This window comes from Pungitius pungitius, chromosome 16, assembly GCF_949316345.1.
Source record: "Pungitius pungitius chromosome 16, fPunPun2.1, whole genome shotgun sequence".
NCBI classification, from domain to species: domain Eukaryota; kingdom Metazoa; phylum Chordata; class Actinopteri; order Perciformes; family Gasterosteidae; genus Pungitius; species Pungitius pungitius.
Genome location: NC_084915.1, coordinates 16,849,086 through 16,869,573, shown reverse-complemented (window position 1 = coordinate 16,869,573; position 20,488 = coordinate 16,849,086). Strand labels below are relative to the sequence as shown.

At 46.9% G+C, this 20,488-nt stretch overlaps 1 protein-coding gene across 1 annotated transcript in view; it reads left to right on the top strand.

Annotated features, from left to right (window-relative positions):
• The first annotated feature begins 1,319 nt into the window (after nt 1–1,319).
• LOC119215625 (polypeptide N-acetylgalactosaminyltransferase 10) overlaps nt 1,320–20,488 on the top strand; it is a 30,339-nt gene continuing 11,170 nt past the window's right edge. The window contains exons 1-4 of the mRNA XM_037467918.2: nt 1,320–1,574; nt 8,861–8,963; nt 10,900–11,038; nt 12,738–12,904. Of these exons, the coding sequence (XP_037323815.2) occupies nt 1,401–1,574; nt 8,861–8,963; nt 10,900–11,038; nt 12,738–12,904 (583 nt within the window). The 5' untranslated portion in view covers nt 1,320–1,400. The remainder of the gene's footprint in view (nt 1,575–8,860; nt 8,964–10,899; nt 11,039–12,737; nt 12,905–20,488) is intronic.

The window sequence follows — 20,488 nt, the reverse complement described above, 5'->3', positions numbered from 1 at the left end:
CTCGACCACTGCTTGGGAGGTGTGTTACTGCCCTCTCTGTTTGGAAGCTTCCAGTTTCTTTGCTTCTTATCAGTTTCTGTTTGGTGTGCCCAGAAGTTTTATTCGATAGATCAAAGCCCACAACGGCGGCCGTGTACAGCAACGCTTTCAGCAGCTCAAAACAACCTTTATGTCATGTTCTTGCTGGTCCTTCGTGATCGAGTCAGTATTCACGGGAGTCAACTGTCCTCGATTCATTCCAAAGGTCTGCACATCTTTGCAATAAAGGAAAAAGTTACTTTGGTAGGAATTAAAAGCCGGCAGGGACACAAAGGACACTTTGGATGAAGGTCAGCAGTCCTTGTCAGGAAGGGATGACTGAGCCCAGGATGAAGGAGGTGTTGTGTTTGGATGAACTGGTACATGCAGTTTCACGTTGTTCACTTTAAGTCAGTTTCTATCTTTAGTTTCCCTCCTTTTGTTCAGTCTCACGCACTAAATTTAGAGAAGTTTGTTAAAGGCGGATCCAATGAATCACCCTTCATGCCTTTTTTTAACTGGATCAAGTTCGATAGCGGAGTCAGAAAAATACAGGAAGCTAAGTGATCTACCCTTCAAAATAAAAGCATGGATGCCGTCCTTCGCAAGAGAGAAGGGGGGGGGGGGACAAGAAGTGCTTTGCATAATAACATAGGAATTCTGTTCCGTTCAGATCCGTAGACACACTTCCTGCACAGGAGTCCACATGGTTAAAAAGCTCTGAGTTTCTACATCTCTGCTGTGTGGCTCTAATGCATTTTGTATCTTCTTTTATCATTTGGTTGTACTTAAACATCTTTCAGTATTCTTTAGGTGTGTAGCTTTTTAAAGATTTCTTCTTTAATTTTATTAATAATAGCAATAATGGTGGTTTGTTTATATAACTTAACAAAGCTGTCATTTGACAAATCATACCTTTTAGTTTATATGTGAATATCTGCCTTTTGTATTCCTTTTTTAATCTAATATGGCGTGGCAAATATTCTCTGGGACGTTCAGCACTGCCTTTAAGATCAATTTAAACCTTCATATTTGTACCAGATCTCATTTGCAATGTGGGAATTCTACACTTTAAAGATGAAACTCCCACATTTCCAGTTATATTCCCAGTTTTTTAAACTGGGAATATAACAAGCTGTTCCCCCTGCGTATATTCCCTTTTACTCTTTGAACTGCACTCCAGCAAAGCCAAAGCAACTCGTGTTTTTTACTTTATTGTGAAAGTCATGACAGGACGTTGCGTACATTTTTCTTTTTTGTTATTTTTTTTTTCAACCAGCTTGAAAAGCAGTCCCTCCCCTTCCGACGGCCAGAGTGAAAGTTGCCTCCGCTCGGTGAAGCCGGCCGGGACTCCTCAGTTTCTTCCGAGCCGGAGAGAGGACATGAGGCGGAAGGAGAAGCGGTTGCTGCAGGTCGCCGGGCTGCTCGTCGCGGCTCTCCTGTTCCTGCCCAACGTCGGGCTCTGGTCCCTCTACCGGGACCGGGTGTTCGAGAACTCGCCCGACGCGGCGGACGGCGGTCCGGGCGGCGGGGGCGGCGCCGTCCTCCGGACGCAGGTGAGTGGATCTCGGAGAGAAAAATATACCCGCGGTGTGTGTCTTCTTTTTTTTCACGGTCATCTCCAGTCCACGGAGCCTTTGTGACCGATGTTGAGTCAACTCGCAGGAGAGCACGCAGTCAGGACTCTGGAGAGCGCACATCCAGGGCCCTGGAGAGCGCACATTCAGGACCCTGGAGAGCGCCACTCGGGTTCAGCGCCGCGGGGAGCGCGCAGAGCGCAAAACGCACGGGACGTATCAAAGATCGCGTTGGTTTATTCAAATTTTTTTTTTGGGGGGGGGGTACTTCAGGATTGGCCCGAGGTCGAGGCTCTTCTCTCCCGTCAGCCTTGTTTGCTGCTCGGTGTTATTGATGCTGCCGGCGGATGTTTTGCATTTAGTGGTGACATTTTAAGATGTTCATTCGGAGAAGCGACTGGAGACGGTTTCATTAAGGGATTGGGTTTTAATTGATGCTGCTGCCCTTTAACGTATCGTCCTTAGTGCCTGGGGACAAGTAAGCTTGCCAGTGGCTATATGCAGTATTGATTAATGGAAAGATTGATGGAAAATCGAAATTAACGAGAAACTGTAGCAGAAGTATGATCCATGACTCAATTGGATGTAATATGGCTTCTATAAAGTGTTGGTGAAAAGATTCCTCATGAATCAGAAAAATATTTTCTTGGTTTTCCCTTAAAAATTGAATTTATTCAACTTTCCTGGAGGAAAGTCCTCAGTCATTTATCCCTAAGCATGCCTCTGTGCGAGAGTGCGGTTTTTAAACTTAATGTAATGCTGTTAAAACCATTACAGGTGCTGTATATTACGTTTGATGTCATCCTGAGGGAACATTTAAATTGCCTTTCATTTAGTTCCAGAATTCAACAACATAAAAGCTAATCAAATACTTTATCTTCATTTTTTGCGTTCTATCAAAGAGTGTGATCATTGTGTTTCAGGATGACTCCCAAGCCATTTTAAACATCTGAACCGTGGTGAAGTTCCTTATGACGGATGAGGCACGGCCGTGGTCGTGGTTGCCAAACATTTGGGCTCTGGGCCCACAGACTGAACCCCAACGTGTGATGCCTCCACATTCAAAGGGTGGAGGACTGTCGCCTGTACGTGGTTGTGCGACTGGATGGATTAAAGTCACGCTGGGAAGCGCTTTGGATAAAAGCTTGCTTTGTTAAAGTCTTTTTCAGCACTAATTCATTAAAGAAAGAATACTTGTTTACTGATCGGCTTACTTTGTCGTGACTCTACGTCCTTGCGGCGTCTGCTGAGTAGAACATGGTGATTTAATTGGTTCCATGCCGAGACATAATGGTTTTAAGGTGAGGAACTGGTTAATCTCTGACTTGATGTGTCATTGATTCTGCAAAGAACTCTAAGCGGCCGGATTTACATCAAGCAACGCTAACACGTGTCTCTCAGCTTGTGCTATAACACAGAACCTTTTTTACGCAGCTGGAGAGCTAGCTGCAAGCATTTCTTTTCTTCTTTTTTAATTTGAGAAACTTAATAGGCAACCGCAACAAAGGACAAATGAGGGAAAAGGAAGGACCAATATCTGCTTGTGTTCTGTGTTTGAGTGCTCCCTGTGGGCTGGTACGGCTTCACTGAAGTAGATAAAAATCAATACCCTTATTCAGCCTTTTCCCACATAAGTCTTGTTAGAGACATCCGCAGCGGATATTTCCCTCCCTTTTGTTGGATCCTGTCGGCTTCGCTTGGAGACGACACAGTTGCTTGAACCATCAGAATGAGCTGCGGTCTCATTAGGTCACTCCCCCTGATGTATTCGATTTAAGTCGAATACACTACATTCAAATGAATCCGTTTTTTAAAGGGTTATTTAACCAAGGAGGGGTAGACGGGAGTTTTTTTTTTTTTTTTTCTACAACTGAACACACATTTCATTGGTTGCACATTTTCCTCCTGTTGCCCTGGAGCGGACCTCCTCAGTGTCTTCAGGGACCAACACCTTCTCCATCTTCACTCACTCCCAACATCCCCCCCCCTCCCCCCGTAGCGCTGACCTCTACACAAGGAGCGAGGTTCGGACTCTTCAGAGTCTGCAGGGAAAGAACAGCTGGCAGTTCCCCTTAGACCACATTGAGCCAGACACACACACACACACACACACACACGTGACGTACCCTGGTTGTGATGAAATGGTGCGTTTGGGCTGCGGTATTGGTTCCAGGGCCCTGCGGTAGCAGCAGTTGAGGTCGGAGGGAGAGCGTGATTGCCTGACACAAAGCTGCTGTGTGGAGATTGAAAGCGCAGCGGCAACTCGCTGTGACCAGTTTCCATTGGAACTGCCGGCCGCACTGGCGCGTTGTGTGGATTATCCAGAGTAAGAGCTTCAGTATTTGAGGAGGAGAAGAAGAAGAAGAAGAAAAATAAATATCTAAATCGTATTTGACCTCGTGAACTAACCTCACAGATGATCTCAAACTGTCCTTGTGGCTGGGTACCACTAGAGTTCAATGGAGTATTACTCATTACAATACTACTTGAATCTCGTTTGCATCGCTCCCTTCGGTCTTAAAGACGCCAAGCAGGGATGTATCTTTTTTTTTTTTTTTTTTAAACGAGGCGTCCTGGCTTCACGTTGAGGCAACTGCAATTAATCATGATGCACAGCATCTCCACTGACCTGAAATCTGAGGAAATGATTAAGTGCGGCCCGGCGTTCCGGTAGTGATTACAGATCCGTTGGCGCCGGCGGATGCTTTCGCCCCCCCCCCCCCCCCCCCGTCAGATCGCACCAACGACTAAACGGCTCCGCTCCCAAGGGCCTTCTAGGGGCCTCCTCCCTCCTCGCTCCTCTCCTCTCCTGTGAGACCCGTTGCCATCGCGATGGTGGTGGACCTCGGGTTGATCCGCGAGTTTGGGAGGCACGAATAAATTAGCCGAATGAAAAGCGCTCATTGTGGGGCACGTTGGAACGCAAACTGTCGCCTGTCAAGCTAACGGTTAAAATGTTAAAGCGGCCGAAGAGCGTCACTCGCCGTGCTGCGTGAGGAGAGCTTCCATTGTTACTTCTACTGTGGGTTTCTCAAAGTGAACAAACACACCTCAACCCACACAGACTCACACAGCAGAGTGGGTCGGCTTCACGTGGGGAGTCGTACAGTAAGGTAACCCGTCCTTTTAGTAGCCCCGGGCTCAGCAACAGCTCACTAAAAGTGTCACCTCGCCTGCGCCTCGGGCGGTGAACAAAACAGGAAGCCGCGGGGGTGGGGGGGGGGGGCCTTTAGAACGTAATGGCCGGCGCTCTGTGTTTCCGGGCCTCACTCCGTTATTCCGACCAGCCTTCCTGTGATAATAAGCAGCTTATTGGAACGGCTCAGATGTGTTTGGAGCGCAGCCAGAGGAGGCAGAACCGACGCCGCTGTGAATCACAAGCAAACCCCACACAGCGTGTGCGTGTGTGTGTTCTTTTGTTGAGGGAGGCCTGAAACGGCCCGTGCACCCAAATTCAATTTGTAACTATTTCTTAGGACTGGGCAAGTTAATTAGCGTTATTAACGCGCTAAATATATACTGTGACATAAGACGAAGTGCTGGATGATTATCGCATTATGTGTAGGTGCATTGTAAACTCGTTCGTACTGTGCTGAATATCCCAGAATGCCCTGGGGACAAAAACCACTCCGGCAGCATGGAGTGGGATGGCCCTGGTCGCCCTCTTTGTGTAATTTGTAATTAAACACTTGAATCCAGCAGCATCCTTCAACAGTAGTGATGAATCTACTTTAGGACCCTGGGTGTCCGGCTGCTTTTAGCTGCAGGTGTTTGTCCACACACGGTTTGCCTATTAGCCCTTCCAGATACACAACAGACAGTGTGTGTGTCTGTTCTGTTTGTGTGTTTTGTTCATGTGTGTGTGCACACAAAGACATGTGCTGCACAGCCTCCGTTCTTTACACAATATGTTGGAACCTGGCTCCATTTTTTTTCATCTTCTTATTACCATTTTTCTTATGTTTTCCTTCTCATCCACGACTAAATTATTCCATATTTCCTAAGGCAGATGTACAAATTGTTCAAATTATTTATGTATTTAGACCTTGTTAAGTCCTCTTGGTCCTTGTTGGTAATTTGGTTTGAGAGAAATAACATCAAAAGGAAGACTGAAAAGCCGAGAAAAAGATGCTTGGTGTGGAAAAAAATGCCGCCTCTTCTTCTTCTTCTTGCGTCCTCTTCTCTGCCCTTTGGGTTAATCTTTACTTTGATTCAGAGCTCTCGTCGCTTTGTAAGCACCCGTCGATATGCCAGCGGAGGGGCCGAGGGCTCCGGACTCCTGTTTCGGGAGACGAGGGGACGCGGCTTGTTTTGTTTGTCCTTCTCTTCGAGGGGGTGTGGGGGGGGGGGGAGGGGGGGGAGGGTCGAGACTAATGTCTAGCTCTGACAGCGCAGTCGGCGGTGGTCTGGAGGCATTTGCATGTGATTCCAAACAGGGCTGGAAACTCAAATGGCGCATGTGTACATTTGAATGGTGTCTCCTATACTGCTGCTCGGTATAGGGTATAGGGAGGGAGGGAGGGGGGGATGGGGGGGGGTTATGACGTCGGGCCAGTCAGAAGATGCAGAGGTTTTCATGTTCTCAGAGAAGGTAACAGGGGATTGGTGAGCTTGACTTGAAGGGTTGAAGGTGGAATGAGAAAGACAGGTAATTGTGTCTCTGAGGGGGGTGGGGGGTGGGGAGGGGGTGTTGAGTTGGATCTGTTTGTGATCTGAGAGGACAGGAAGGAAGGGGGGGGGGTAGAACAGAGAGGCCTTCTCTTCCCACTCTGAGCTCTTGTCAGGCTGTGAGTGCGGGGAGAGGAAGCAGAAAAGAGAAGCGTTGACCCCCCCGGGGGGGGGGGGGGTTGGACTCGTCCTCCTCGGAGAACAAATAGGCAGCTGGGTTCTTATCGGGCTTTCTGCTCCGCTGGTAATACCAGCTTCTCCTCCGTTCCAAACAAAGGGAGTCCGACAGTAGTCTCCCTGTGGCGACGCCGCGTCTTTGTGCAGAAACAACAGACCTGGAAGCAGCTGGAAATGGGCAAAAAGTGGCTTCAAATTTGCTTAGTTTAACATTTATACAAGATAAATATTTTTATTTTTATATTGCATTTCTGTCGACTTGGAAGTCTCCCCATACTCCAGGGACTGCGTCTGGGGGTGTCCTCTGACAGAGAATACAAAGCATTCAGACCACGCTTTCATGGGAAGTTGGTAGGGCGCCAGGGAGACTCCACTGGCATTTTCTTCTGATTTTGCTGTCACTTATTTCTAAGAAGAGCAGCTCCCCTTGTGCCATAAGACTGTACATCCACTGAAGAATAAAGCCAGTGCAACAAAGCCCGATGAGGTAACTCAGGAAAGATAATGCCTCAAAGGTTAGCCCTGGCATTTCCTTTCATTGTGGCGAGCTTTTCATGGGGTTTTCGAGGTGCTGGAGACCTTTTCAAGTCTGCTCAGGTGCGACGAGCGCGGCCTTTTCAGAAGCCAGTGGGAGAGGGTAAAAAAAAAAAAACAGTCCCAGGTGGTGGATATGTCAAGAATACGATTGAGGACATCATCTCCCACGTGGCTGCAGTGGTATGATTTGCTTAGCGCCGCCTTAGTTGGCTTTAAATTCTTTCGTGACACGAATAAACATCGTAAACATGGGCTCATGGTCTCAAATCACTGGTTTGTAGTCTCCTTCAATCAAGCATGATGTTCATTTAGTCAATGATCAGCTGCATTGTTCTATAGTGTGTTAGCGCTCCTGATTTTTACCTCCACCGGGGGACCGATGCTTTGTAAGCTGCAATCCTTGGACCAATAGATGAGTTTGTCTTTAGGAGGCTACATGAAAGTTAATTAGCGCCCCCCCGCCTGCCCGCCCACCCCCTCGTTGTCACTCTCTCCCTCACTGCGTTCGACCTGAATGTTTCGGGCTGATAAAGTGTGACTTCCTTTCCGGCACGTGTGAAACGGCGCTTTGGTAATTAATGGCGGAACAGTTGATGGAGACGGAACGCGGCCCGCGCGGCTCCCCGTCGCGCCCCAGTAGCCGCTCGCACGCCGCACCGCCCCCATATTGATGGAGACCGGAAAGTGCCGGCGGGCGGGGAGGCGCGCCCGTGGTGGCTTGAAGCCTCGGCCTGAGGGGACGAGGCCCGTGTTCACCGCTCTGTTCTCACACCGTTGTGTTTTAGCCTTTGGAGCCTTCTTCAAGACATTTTTTACCTTTTGGTTCCAAAAAGGCGGCTCTCAAAAAAAAAAACAGAGGTTCTGACCCCAAAATGCAATTTAACACAATATGAAACACTCCTGCACCCACTGTTGCTTCTTTTAGGCTTTTCAGTGTGGAAATACATTCACAGTGAAATAAGACAATATGCCTCTGGCCCCACATGAATTAAATTAAAGTCCTGCCTTCAGAGATCGATACAAAAAAACAACAACGATGATTATAATGAAGGTAAATAACATGGTTTGAGTTTTAATCATGTTTTATGCAGTAAATTTTACCCTTTAATACCTGTGGAAAGTCGAGCGGCATTGTGACCGGAAGCAGCCGACACACATTTCACACATACACACACACACACACCTGTCACACACGTTGTGGTTTGTTTGCCGTGGCATCCGCTAACAGCCGTCTTAATGGCATTCCACGCAGTCAGACGCGTCGTTTGTATTAACAGCACTTGCTAATTTGCATCCTCCCATGGAGCTAATTGATTTATCATTGTGCTGTGATCCCATAATATCCTCAGAGTCACACAAAGTAATTTCTTAAAGCAGAGGAAATTTAAATAAATGGCTGCATTGAGATTTAAACGCTGAGTTGAGAATAATGGCTTTGTTGATGTGCACGTCTGCACGTCTGTGCATGTGTGAGGCTGAATGTCATAAAAAATAGAAGGAGGTTCTCCACCCTTTGTGTAAACCCCCAGCTGTGAGCGGGGCACTTTAAGGAGGAAAACATAACCATGCGGAAGAAAATGAAGTGACGTTAAGTGGGATTCTGCACGTGTTTGTGTGTTTGTTGTAAAAGATTTATTGCAGCTCTTTTCTTTTTCCTTCTATTCTTGCATCTTACTGCAGCAATTCGTTGAATACATTGCGTGGATCCTTAAGCATCACCTCTGTATTATTTATCTTCAAGGAAGCATCTTGAATGCACAGATGTCGTGTGGTCTCAGCATCTCCAGACCCCCACCGGCTCCAATGGCCCAGGCCTTAACGCTGAGTGTGTGTGTGTGTGTGTGTGTGTGTGTGTGTGTGTGTGTGTGTGTCCATCCTTGCAGGGCTCGAACCAGGTGAGGAAGGTTGCCCAGGTGGGAGCCGACGGCGTGCGGCGGACGGACTGGCACGACTACGAAGCCATGAGAAGGGACGCTGCTCGCTCAGGTGGGTCCTCGCGCTCTGCTGAGCCACAACTCATTCCTTCCGGGTGTCTCTCTCTCTCTCTCTCTCTCTCTCTCTCTCTTTCTCTCTCTCCGCTTTTCAGAGAGCGAGAGAATCGATGCTGGGAGTTCATTTCAACAGAGTTTGTAGATACACTCAGTTAATCTGCTACTCAAAGCATTGATTCAGCCTCACGCATTGAGTGGGAAACAAACCCTCGTCCCAAACGTTACCGATCGAATATGCCTTTTTATTATTTCACATAAAGATTCATTCAGGCCGTGGAGACCACCTCTCAACAAACGTTTTAGGTTTGGATGGAAGAAGCTGCAGCTGCAGAATGGCCTATATTAAAAAAAAACTCCTAAACATCACTCCTGAAGAATGCATATTAGGGAACTCTGTTGTGAGGCTTTCCGACATCGTGAGACGTCACTCTCAATCGGCCACGGTGCCGTTTGGAAGAAAAGACGGCGAAAGCGACTTTAGATTAACACCAACACACTTGTCCACATCGATGGAGCACAGGTGGAGCAAAGTCGATGGTGTTGAGGTCCTGGGAATGAGCATCACAAACAACCTGAGCTGAGCTGTGAGGGCCCTGGATTTTTTTCTCCCTCTGCTGTATAATATAGTTTTGTATTTTTTTGTATTTTCCTGTTGAACAAAATTCATTTTTTTGTTGTGAAACGCAATGAAAAATGAGCGTTTTCCTTGTGCTTTGAGACAAAGGAGCTGCGGAGCGTTTGAGCGGTTTGAATGTGGGACACAGCTTGGGTTAGAATGTCCCAGCGTGCAGTAATGGCGGAAGGCAAATTGGGGAGACGGTCAATAACCAAACCTGCCTGGAGCTTTTCACACGCCGCAACCCAGGAAAGTGTCCACCAAATGTGTTTATGGGGCCGACACTAGGCATGTGAAGAGCTCCCACGGTTCCGTCCGACGAGAAAAACTGAAACAATCTGTAATTCACTCAAAAACAAATCTTAGGGTTGGATGGTTTTAAAATATCTCTTAAGGTTCAGGTGTGAACGACCAGAAGAAAAAAAAACGAAATAAGTGAGTTTGTTATTCGAGGGGGAAGAAAAAAAAACGCAGTTAAGTCGAAGAGTTTATCTTCGAAGAGAGTTATTTTTCACAGTTGGTACCTCACAGAAATGTAGAAAGATCATCTGTAATGAAGCCAGGCGCCGGGGCGACTTTAATGCGACGCCCTCCTCTGACTGCAGATGAGCCTCTTTGTTGACGAGCGGTTAATGGAACATGCGGCTCAGTGTAATTTGACGCACCGCTGAAATGAGTTGCGTTGTTTGTGCGTTCGGTTGGTTCGGTGATTTTTCGTGCGCGCCTGTGTGTGCACGTCTGCCATCTACACAGTGCCACGTGGTGCATGGACAGGTATACATGGACTGTCTCCGTCCTGATCTGAAACGATGATTAACTGAAAGCTTAGTGGTTTATTTGTCCTTTTTTAGAGTCATTTTTCACCAGCTCGTTCCAGTGTCTTGAATTGGAATATTTCCATATTTTCTTGCTATTTAATGATATTAAACTAAATAGGTTTGGCTTTTGGACTGTTGGTAAGACAAAACAAGTCACTCAAGATTAGGAAAACATTTTCTTTTTTACTATTTCCTGACAATTCAGTTAAAAAGTATTTTAGGTTGTATAATTTGATCCTTTAGATTGTTTGTACCTCTCAATATCACCTTTTGTCTCTGATCTTTCTATGTCAGTGAGGAAGCATCATAAAGGTAACGAAATGTCACAATACCCTTAACTGACATTTCTGCACAAACACCTGATCTCCTCCAGCCCGGAAAACCTCCGTCCTTTAGTCCATATGTACCGTGTTAAGGTCCACATGTATGTGTCTGAGATGGATTCAGGGTTAATGCAGCGTCACTGACCCTTACGTGTGTGTGTGTGTTGCATTCAGGGAACGGCGAGCAGGGGATACCGTTTCCTCTGTCGGATAGTGACCGGGTGGACCAGGCCTACAGGGAGAACGGCTTCAACATCTACATCAGCAACCAGATCTCCCTCAACCGCTCCGTCCCCGACATCCGACACGCAAAGTGAGTCCCCGCGTGGGTACGTCGGCGTTGGCGTGCGTCCTCCGGGGGACCTTAAATCTCTCTACACAACCGGCGCGTGTCTGTGTGAATCAACGTAATGTCCCGAAGCTTCGTAGAAAGACGACTTTGTGTGTGTGTGATTGTGTGAGTCCACCCCGCTGTCAATGTGTGCGTTTGGAGTGCAAAACGCAGCTTGGTAGTGAAAGGCCCGGATTGAGACTGTGACGTTGAACCCTGAACATTGGGTACGATGTGGATATTAAAGTCCCTGACAGCCACCTGTTGTGTTCGTCTTCATGGGAGCAGCTCGCTGTGGAGAGAACGTCAGCTGCAATTTCGATGGACCATTACAGCTGCATCACAAAATGGGGACAGAAACACCATTTTTATATCATTTAGAGACCAGGGCCATTTCAAATAGTGATTTCGTAGAAGGCCTTCAAGACCAGTTTTTCTTTTGGTTGCCTGGCGCGCTCTCATCTGACTCTTGAACCTTTTGAAGGATCGGTTTCTTTTCTTGTCCAAACCGATGCCGTTGAAAGCATCAACCGTTAACCGGAATAATAACTCCACAACGCCTCAAAACTACCAGGTACTAGCTGTCAGTCAGCTGATCGAATCCTGTCATATTGCTTTTTATTCAAGTTCAAAGAAGGCACAATTATTAGTCATGTCTGGAGTTCCTTTGGATCCATCTTCAGTAGAGATAGCCTTTTGGGCCGAGATGTAGATCAATACAATGACTCGGCATACAAATATACACTGACGATGTAATGCAATACGAGGCTGTTTGGAAACGTATTGTGATGAAATCATATGTGGATATATTGTGATAAACATTCCTATATAAGATAAATCTACTTCTACAATATCTCTTCATGCGTGCATTAACAAACAGTTTATCTTTTTCCTTCTAATTTAACTTTGGTTCTATTCATTTTGCACTTTCGGTCGATACAAAATAATTAAATGCCAAAAATATTGATTCCACAGAGCAAAATAAAAGAATGTATTTCATCGTGTAGTTACTTAATTCGGACTATTCACTTGTTGAGAATTGATTGTGAGCGCCGTGGGCAGCGTCTCCCTCCTGGTGTTTGGCATGCGACCGGGCAGCCGCTCGCAACCCCCCCCCACGGCTGACAAGATTTAAATGACACACACGCACACGCATGCAGGAATTGGACAGGGTTTGTTAAGAGTCACCAGTCGACTGCCCCCGCCGATCACCCAGACTGTCCCCGCAGCGGTCACATTTGAATGAGTAACAAGCGGGGCCGGTGTTCAACACGGACGCTGATCGACTGACACGGCTCGCTACACCCGGCTCCACCCCCTTCCCCCCCCCAACCCCACCCCACCCCCCTTCCGTCTCTCTCCATCGCGAGCGGGCCGTGATTAGCTGCCATGTAGGGGTCACGCTGTGATGTCATGTGGGTGTAGTCCTAAGCATCCGTTACCTTTCACCCCGCCAGCACTACTCACAGCTTTTCACTGAAAATGGCTGGTTTTGAGGAATGTGATCATCTGTGTTTTGATTGTTGTTATTGCTATTATTTTTTTTGGCACCAAAAGCATAGAGATGCATGTACGAAATGTGAAGGCCTGTTTATAACCACTCACTGAAATGGTCTGAATGGTACTTTCATGCATTAGTGGTTTTTATTTCCGTATGTACTTTCCCCCCTTTTTTTTGCAGCTGTAAGCGGAAGCTGTACGCGGAGAAGCTGCCCAACACCAGCGTCATCATCCCGTTCCACAACGAGGGCTGGTCCTCGCTGCTGAGGACCGTCCACAGCGTCCTCAACCGCTCGCCGCCGCAACTCATCGCCGAGGTCATCCTGGTCGACGACTTCAGCGACAAAGGTACCACCTGGTGTGGCATTTTGAAATATACATATACTTATAGCATTTAAAAAAATATATATACTACCATTTATTCACATTTAAATAAATGGCTTATTAGGTCTAAACTATAGTTGTTTACTTTTAACAGATCATTCTGTTGATTTTTTTTTTTTTTTTACATTATTTTTTAGTTAGTTGTAGATGAGACCAATTGAAGAGGGTTTCCGACACATCAAATTTCTCATCATGGATGTTTTTTTTACTCGCTAAATCTGTAAAGAGGTTATTAAAAAATGATCAGTCGATCTCTGACCTCTTCACGCTCGGCCTCCTAAAGAACTGAAACCCAGCAGCTGAAAAGCAGAATAATCTCTCTGCAAACAATAGCATGTGAAGAATAAGTTAATAATACTACATTTGAAGAGTAATTAAATGAAGCGTCTTTCTGTGATCAGAATGTGTATTTCTTTCTTCATTTAATCAAAAAAAGAAAAAAAGTGTTATTCCCAGTGATAATCTCTCATTTAATCCAAAAGAAAACCTTCATGTTTTTTGTATCTGTTAATACACAGAGAAATGAGCCAAAGGTTGGCTGAGACATTGAAAGCCCGGTACTCATGTGATGTTTTCACGTGTCATTGGGTCCATTGAGCCGACTCTATTCTCCATCTCTGTCCTCCTCTACCCGTAAGCCGCTTAAGATAAAAGAGTATTTTCAGCTAAACCGCATTAGATTGACATGACTAGTAGTCGGTCTTTTCATGAATCACGTCTTGACCCCCTGAACCGTGAAGAAAGAGAAGAACATGGGCTCATTCTTCAGAAATAATTCAAGATTAGAGAGAAATTGATTTGCCATTTCCTCAAGTACTTTACCTGAGTGAGTGTGTGTGTTTTTTTTGCCGCGTCTCAGTTCCAAGTCCCCCAACAAACCTTTTGGTCCAATCAGTGTGCATTGAGCAAAATTATTACCAAGGTATAATCATATCTTGCCAAACAAAAAGACCTCTGTTTTTTTTTGTTTTTTGTTTGTGTGCCGTTCCGCGCGGCTCTGCTTTTGTCTCTTCGCCGCATCGTCGTTGTGCGTCTCTTTGTGCGCGTCGGTGTCTCGCGTGTGCACCTGTCTCTTGTTGTCTCTCACTCTGCCTCTTGCCAGCCCTCCTGAAGAAAGGGTTCTAATTCCTTGCCAATTAGCTCTCTCCGTCACGGCCCCCCCCCCCGGTTGAAGGATGTGTTTTACGTCCCCGTCTGGACGGTAATGAGACGTTCCCGCCGCCCTCGGGCTCGCTTAGAGGGTGACGCCCACCCCGAGCCCCGGAGGACGGACGCGCCCTCCCCCCCCCATGCTGTTGCAGAGCGGAGAGACGTAACAAAAAAGTGGTGAAAGTACGGCCACGACGCTCTAGGTGCCGGGGCCTTGATACAAAGCAGATCATCCAATCAGACTCATGGTCTCGTTTCAATGACGTGTCCACCGGTCAGAAGTCGACCAAGGTAAAGGAAGTTAGTGATGAGGTCCCAGAAGATTTGACCATTAACCCGTCAACCTCATTCTTCAAAAGCCAGCTTTTGTTTTAGGGCCTGGGGGGGGGAGACATGTTGTCCGGTCGTCAGGGTTAAAAAATAAACTTACTTTAAGACGCTTCTTCAGGTGGGAGTCTTCGGACGCTGAAATGTATTCCGTTACTCCCCAACGGTGCAGAAGTGACCTCCTAAACCCGAAAGAGAACGCCGCGCTAAACCAGTCCGCCAAAAGTGATTCTGTCTCAAAAAGAATAAACGCAAACGGTCCAAGCGGTTCTCGGTTCCGTCCTCAGCTGCAGCCTTTTCCCACATAAGCCACGGGTGATCAATGCTATTTGTCAAGTGTCAGTGATTTTTGGTGAGGTATCATAGCAACAAGAGCCCCGGAGGTACGGCGGTGGGAGGAGTGGACACACGATCCAACACGAATGTGATCTTATCGATGACTCAATCCCCTACCTCACCGATCCGAAGGCATCTCGTCTCCTCCATCAGTCCATAATCAATTTATTGATGGTTTGTGTGGAGGTTCTGCTCATTCCGCTCGTTCGGCCGGCACCAACCCAACCCACAAAGGCTGTTATTCATCCATGGTGTTAGAGTGGTGTATATTGTTGGATTTTATGAATTCCCGGTCCGTGAGCACGACCGGTTGGGTTTATTTTTCGTTGCATTTGTTGATTATCTCCCCGACACGCCAAAAGCCTCCCGTCGTAGTAAGTAGCAGAGCCCGTATTTACCCAGCGGCGCCTCGCTGGCTCCCTCCAGTAGCCGCTGCCGTAGTGCAAACGCGCCGGTGGCAGTTTGATTTATTGCTTTCCTCTATCCAGCTCCCCATCGGGATCAGTTGGGCAAATGGCTGCCCCACTTCGTTTGGAATAAAGAGGGGTCCGCACACCGCTATTATGCAGAGGGACTTGTGATGTATTTCCAGTCAGATGTAGATGCCGCTTGGCGTTGGTGGTGGGGGGGGGGGGGTGCGGGGGGAGGCAGGTGTTAGCGCAGCCCCCCAACCCGACGCAACCACAGGGCCCGCTGCTAATTGTGCAGAAATAGGTCTCGCATTCTGGAGGCGGAAAGATTTCCACTGTGTCGCTTGAAAAGAGAATGATTTGTAACCTCGGCCTGGCAGCCACAGCTGCTTGTGGATTGAATACATGCTCCTGTTTACTCATGGTGAGGCTAAAGTAGCTTCTGCAACCAAAGGAATAAATACCACCAGCAAATTTGACATTTGCTTTAGCTGGGCACAACAGGGAAGCTCGTGGAGTGACTAAACCTTAAGGATGCATCTCCAGGGGAACAATAATACTAAGTTTAATGTACATTTCTCATGAAGGAAACCTTTAAATCCGCTGTGATGAAAAATATTCACAGCAAATGTCAAAGCAATCTGCCTTGCAGTTGTCCAGATAGGGACTGTAGCTCTGCAGCAAAGTGTTCTGTTATTGATGGACAGCCTGACAGACAGGACTATTGACCAAGTGACATCACTATGACAGCCCATTAGCTGGAGGAGAAAAACGGTGAGAAAAAAAAAGTACCGTTCACACGTTTCTAATTGGTACCTAATGCAATGATTTAATTTCAAGAAAGTTGTAATAATGATTGAACCGCTGCATGGCGGATCGGCTGTCAGCAGCGCGCAGCCACTTTGAAAAGTCTTATCGACACCGACGGCCTAACCGTCTGCGTGATGGATCGGTTCAGGGGGAACGCGGCGTTCACGAGGAGATCAGAGACAATTTGAGGAACGGAAGAGGAAGCAATACAGAGCGAGACTGAACGAAGTTCAGCATGTTTATTTATTCATTGTCTCTGTGTGTGTGTGCGCGTGTGTGTGTGTGTGTGTTTTTGTATGTGACTAAGGCTGTGGGGAGATAATGAGATAATGGCGCTCAGTGAAGTGTGACGGAGAGGCGAGGGAGAGAGCGATATGAAGAGGGAGGTTGAGGGGGAGACAGACGACGGGGGACAAAAGGAGCTAATTAAGTGTTTCCATTTGGAGACGTCGAGCCGTCGGATGGGAGCTGATCGATTCAAGCTCCTCGACGAGGAGGACCGCGTCAAAGTTGTCTCCTGTAGCCGTGGCGATGCATTTACTGGCCTCTGCATCAAGCCGTGAACTAGAAAAACGTTGCCATTGAGCCTCATTTAAAGGCCAACGAGCAAATTCCCTCGCCTCTGGTTGCGACAACCGTAAATGAATGGCTACGAGGAAGTCACATTTTTAGTTTTTAATGTACTTGTTACAAACTAATCGGGGTTCGGGGGTCGGGATGGGAAGCTAGAAAACAAAACCTACCTGGAAGAAATGGCAAACTATCCAGTTTGTGCTTTTATAACAGACACTAACGTGAGGGTGCTCCATTTAAGCGTCAGCGATGCCTCACCCCAAAAGGCAAAGAGGACATTTCCTCGACGCCGTCCCCCGGAAGCGCAGCGTCGGAAAAAGGGAAATCCGAGACAGATCGCGCTTTGTGAGACTTCGACAGTAAACGCGCGCCGGAGAGGCAAAGGCCAGACACTCTCGGGGCATCTTAAGATTTTTATCCGATTACAAGACGAACAACAGATGTTGCAAACAATTTAAATGGCTGTGTGGTTTGGGACTGAGGCTGCAATAGATGTGATGTTTCTTTCACTATCCCCCACCTGCGCTGGAGTGTGGTTGTGGAGGATTGATGGGAGACCTTCGCCTTCGATCTTGATTGTTTGATGCGACCTGTAATATGATGCAAGGACGAGGCTGGGGTGGTACCCAGATTTCACCATAGCAACGACGCAATCGTGACATTAGGATGAGGGATAGATAAATAAATCAATCAGGTTTTATGGTTCACTCAGTTTTAATATAGTGAGCAAATATTTTTCCTCTACAAAATGTTAATTCATTATATTTTCTTTGTTCATTCTTTTGGTCACACATATTTATTTGTTGTGCAGTTTTACAAATGGATTTAATCATCCCTACAATTCCAAAGCATGATGTGTATACTCTGTGATAGAGCTTCTATTCCTTGTTTTTTTTTTGTTGTAAGACACTTTCCAGGTGGCACAACATGTGCTCGTCACACATGAGAAGAGCTCAGTGGAAACCCTCTCGAAGTGGAGAACCCAATCTGACCCCGTGCCTCCGCAGGCTTAGCAGTGAGTGCAGTGAGTGCGAGGTAGAAAAAGGAAGGGGCGGTGACCTGCAGACCTTCCAAACAGAGCTGGAGCCTCGCGTCTTTCAATAGCTTTGACCCCCCCCAGTGAACCCGATCAAGAGGTGACCTCCTCTCACTGTACGCCTTCAGAATGTCCCAAGCTGTGCCCTTCAAATGTCTCTCGTGTTCCCGTTGGTTTCTTTGTTGCTTTTCCCCATTTTTCAACAAAATTCTACCGTCTTCGTCACCGTTTTTGACCTCCGGCGCACTCTGGGTGTGACTATGTCGCGGCCGCGGGTTTTTGGGTTTTCTGCAGTGATGGAACGTCACGGGAAAGGAACGAACCACATGACGAACCAACCCCCCCGTGCATGCTGTCGCTCGCACAATGCAGCAAACACTGACCTACAACAAGCCCAGTCACTCGCCTGAAAATCATTTTTTTATTAACAAATCCAAAATGCAAGCTGCTGCAGGAGTTGACAGTGCGTAATGGAGTTCACAAGGGCATTTGAATATTTAGCTGAGGGAATAAGCGGGCGGCTCCAGTCGTTGGTGGCGTGCCAGAGCATCATTGGATTAATCCATAAACCCTGGAAACAAAAGACGGGGGCACAACGTGGCACACTGAGCTAATGAGCATGATTTGTCTTCATGCATTTGGGTGGATGGGGTTTATCGTGGTGGCAACGTGTGGCCACCCCATTTTATAGTGTGCGAGTTTGCTTTGACCTTCATTCATGAAGCTTAAAGAATTTCATGCACCGGCCCGTTTAAAGGGTTATTTAAAGATCGGAAAGGGAATATGTAACAATCAGTTTCAATTCAAGGTCTCCACAGCTATGTGCCAGCACTAAAGAACGACATCATTATGGTAGAAGGAGAGAAAACACTGTTTTCTCTTTCAAAACAAATCCCAAATGTCATGCAATGTGCCAATGCCAGGAAGCAGGGACCTGCTCCTACAAAATGTAGATAAATATGTCCGGGAGGGTGGTAGAAATCCCTGTAATGGACGCGGGCGTCTTGTGAGGCCAACCTGACATGCATTCTGTGTGTGAACATGGTGGCCACGCGGTAACGGCTCCTTTTCTTTAATCACTCCGGTCAGCTGGTGTGATTTCAGCTCAGTAAGCTGAAATCACATTTCATCAATGACATTTTTTTTTAATGACCGCAGACGTTTCGACGAGAGCCGTAGGCGGACTGCCTTCCCCTTTCATCCCTACTGGCTCAGGGCCGAACACGGCGCCGCGCGAGCAGATGAAAAAAAGGGGGGGGGGGGGGGGGGGGCGGCGTCCACCGGAGGAAATGAGAGAGCAACGTACTGCAGGCATGTGGAAGAAACGGAAAGCGGTGGACGGGTTACTCGGAATTCAGATAGGAATACATGGTTAAATGATTTTTTTTTTTTTTTTTTACTCACCTTGTGATCCAATAGCGGAGGAGTGACCCCCGACCCCTCAACCCTCCGATCTCCTCCACCCTCCCAATAAAGACCCAGGTGTTTGCCGACATCGGCTCGCTCTCGTTAGCGTGATTAATTGCCTCCTCTGCTTTTTAGTAAACATCTCGAGCGGGTATTAAAATTTTATTCAGCGAAAATTAACCAATCATAATGAAAGGCTCTGATCTCCCCCCCCCCCCCCCCTCCCCCCCTGCACACATGCTCCATTCGCCCTGTTGATTAGTGGGATGACGTGAACGCCGCTGTGTTGAGGGGCGAGTCAGGCTTGTAATGGTCAGTGTATATATATATATATATATTTTTTTAATGGGTTGATTTTCTGCAGGAGCACACTGGGCGGACGGCTCGCCTTTTTCCCGGCGCGGTTTGGGCCGCCGACCTTTCGTCACCCTCCGTTGCAATGTCACACTTTACGGCGCGCCGGCCGCCAACGCAGTAAACGCCGCGTTGGGGAAAAATAAAGACGGCTGACCTTCGCAGGCCTCGGGGGGAAAATACGTGGGGGAGGGACGGCAGAATTCACATTGGAGGGATTGTAATTGGGATTCGTCTTTTAGAGGGGGTTGATGCAGAGGAAGGAATGAAAACGAGTGGGAAAACAATAAGCTGTGACCTTGACGATGATCACGGCGTCATGAGACCTTTCGGAGGACGTATGGATTTCATGAGTAGTCTCCTGAAGTGCTTGACCTTTTCGCAGGAAGCTCAAAATCCCTGCTTGTACCTTTTTGAGTTCTTGGTGTCTTTGTTTGGTATTTTTTGGTGGAATTTTTGCCTATTTCTATCAATTTGTAAAAGAAAAAGTTCTTTATTACTCAGCACAAAGCAAAAGGTCTGTCAAAGTTATGTTTTATGTTTTAACCTCCTCTGGGATCATTGCTATTTAGACCCCACAGGCTCTCATCCTCTAAAATTAGATCATAGTTTGGAGCCTCAATGCAACAAACAAACCCTACCTTGGCTTTTAAGGCAAACATTCCAAATATACAAGAGAGGAACAAGTCCAAAAATAAGTTGTTTTGTAAAGCTTGTCGGAGAATTGTGTCTCTTCTAACACAGTCTAATAATGTCTTCCACAACAATAAAACACATCCTTAGAGACATTACTCAAATCTTTAATGATACCTCAACCAAATATAACCAAGGAAGCTGAAGTTATTGTAGCGATCTTTGACTTGACTTAACTTTGATTTGATGGATGTGATTCAAGTTGTTATTTCTCTGTCATTAATGAAAACATGTCCTGGGCAACATAAGTGTGGGCTGCTTTGAGCCGTTTAATGTTTAGTCTGTAATGTTAAAATGGGACTGGGTGTATAGCCTTTTCAACAGGTTCAGTCTGGAACATCCGTCTGTGAGTGGCCACCAATCAGCACCTCGGGTTAAACAAGCAAACGATCTGAAGTTCACCATCAACAGATTAAAGAAATGCCCAAGCTTTGTTGACAATTTTCATCTCCG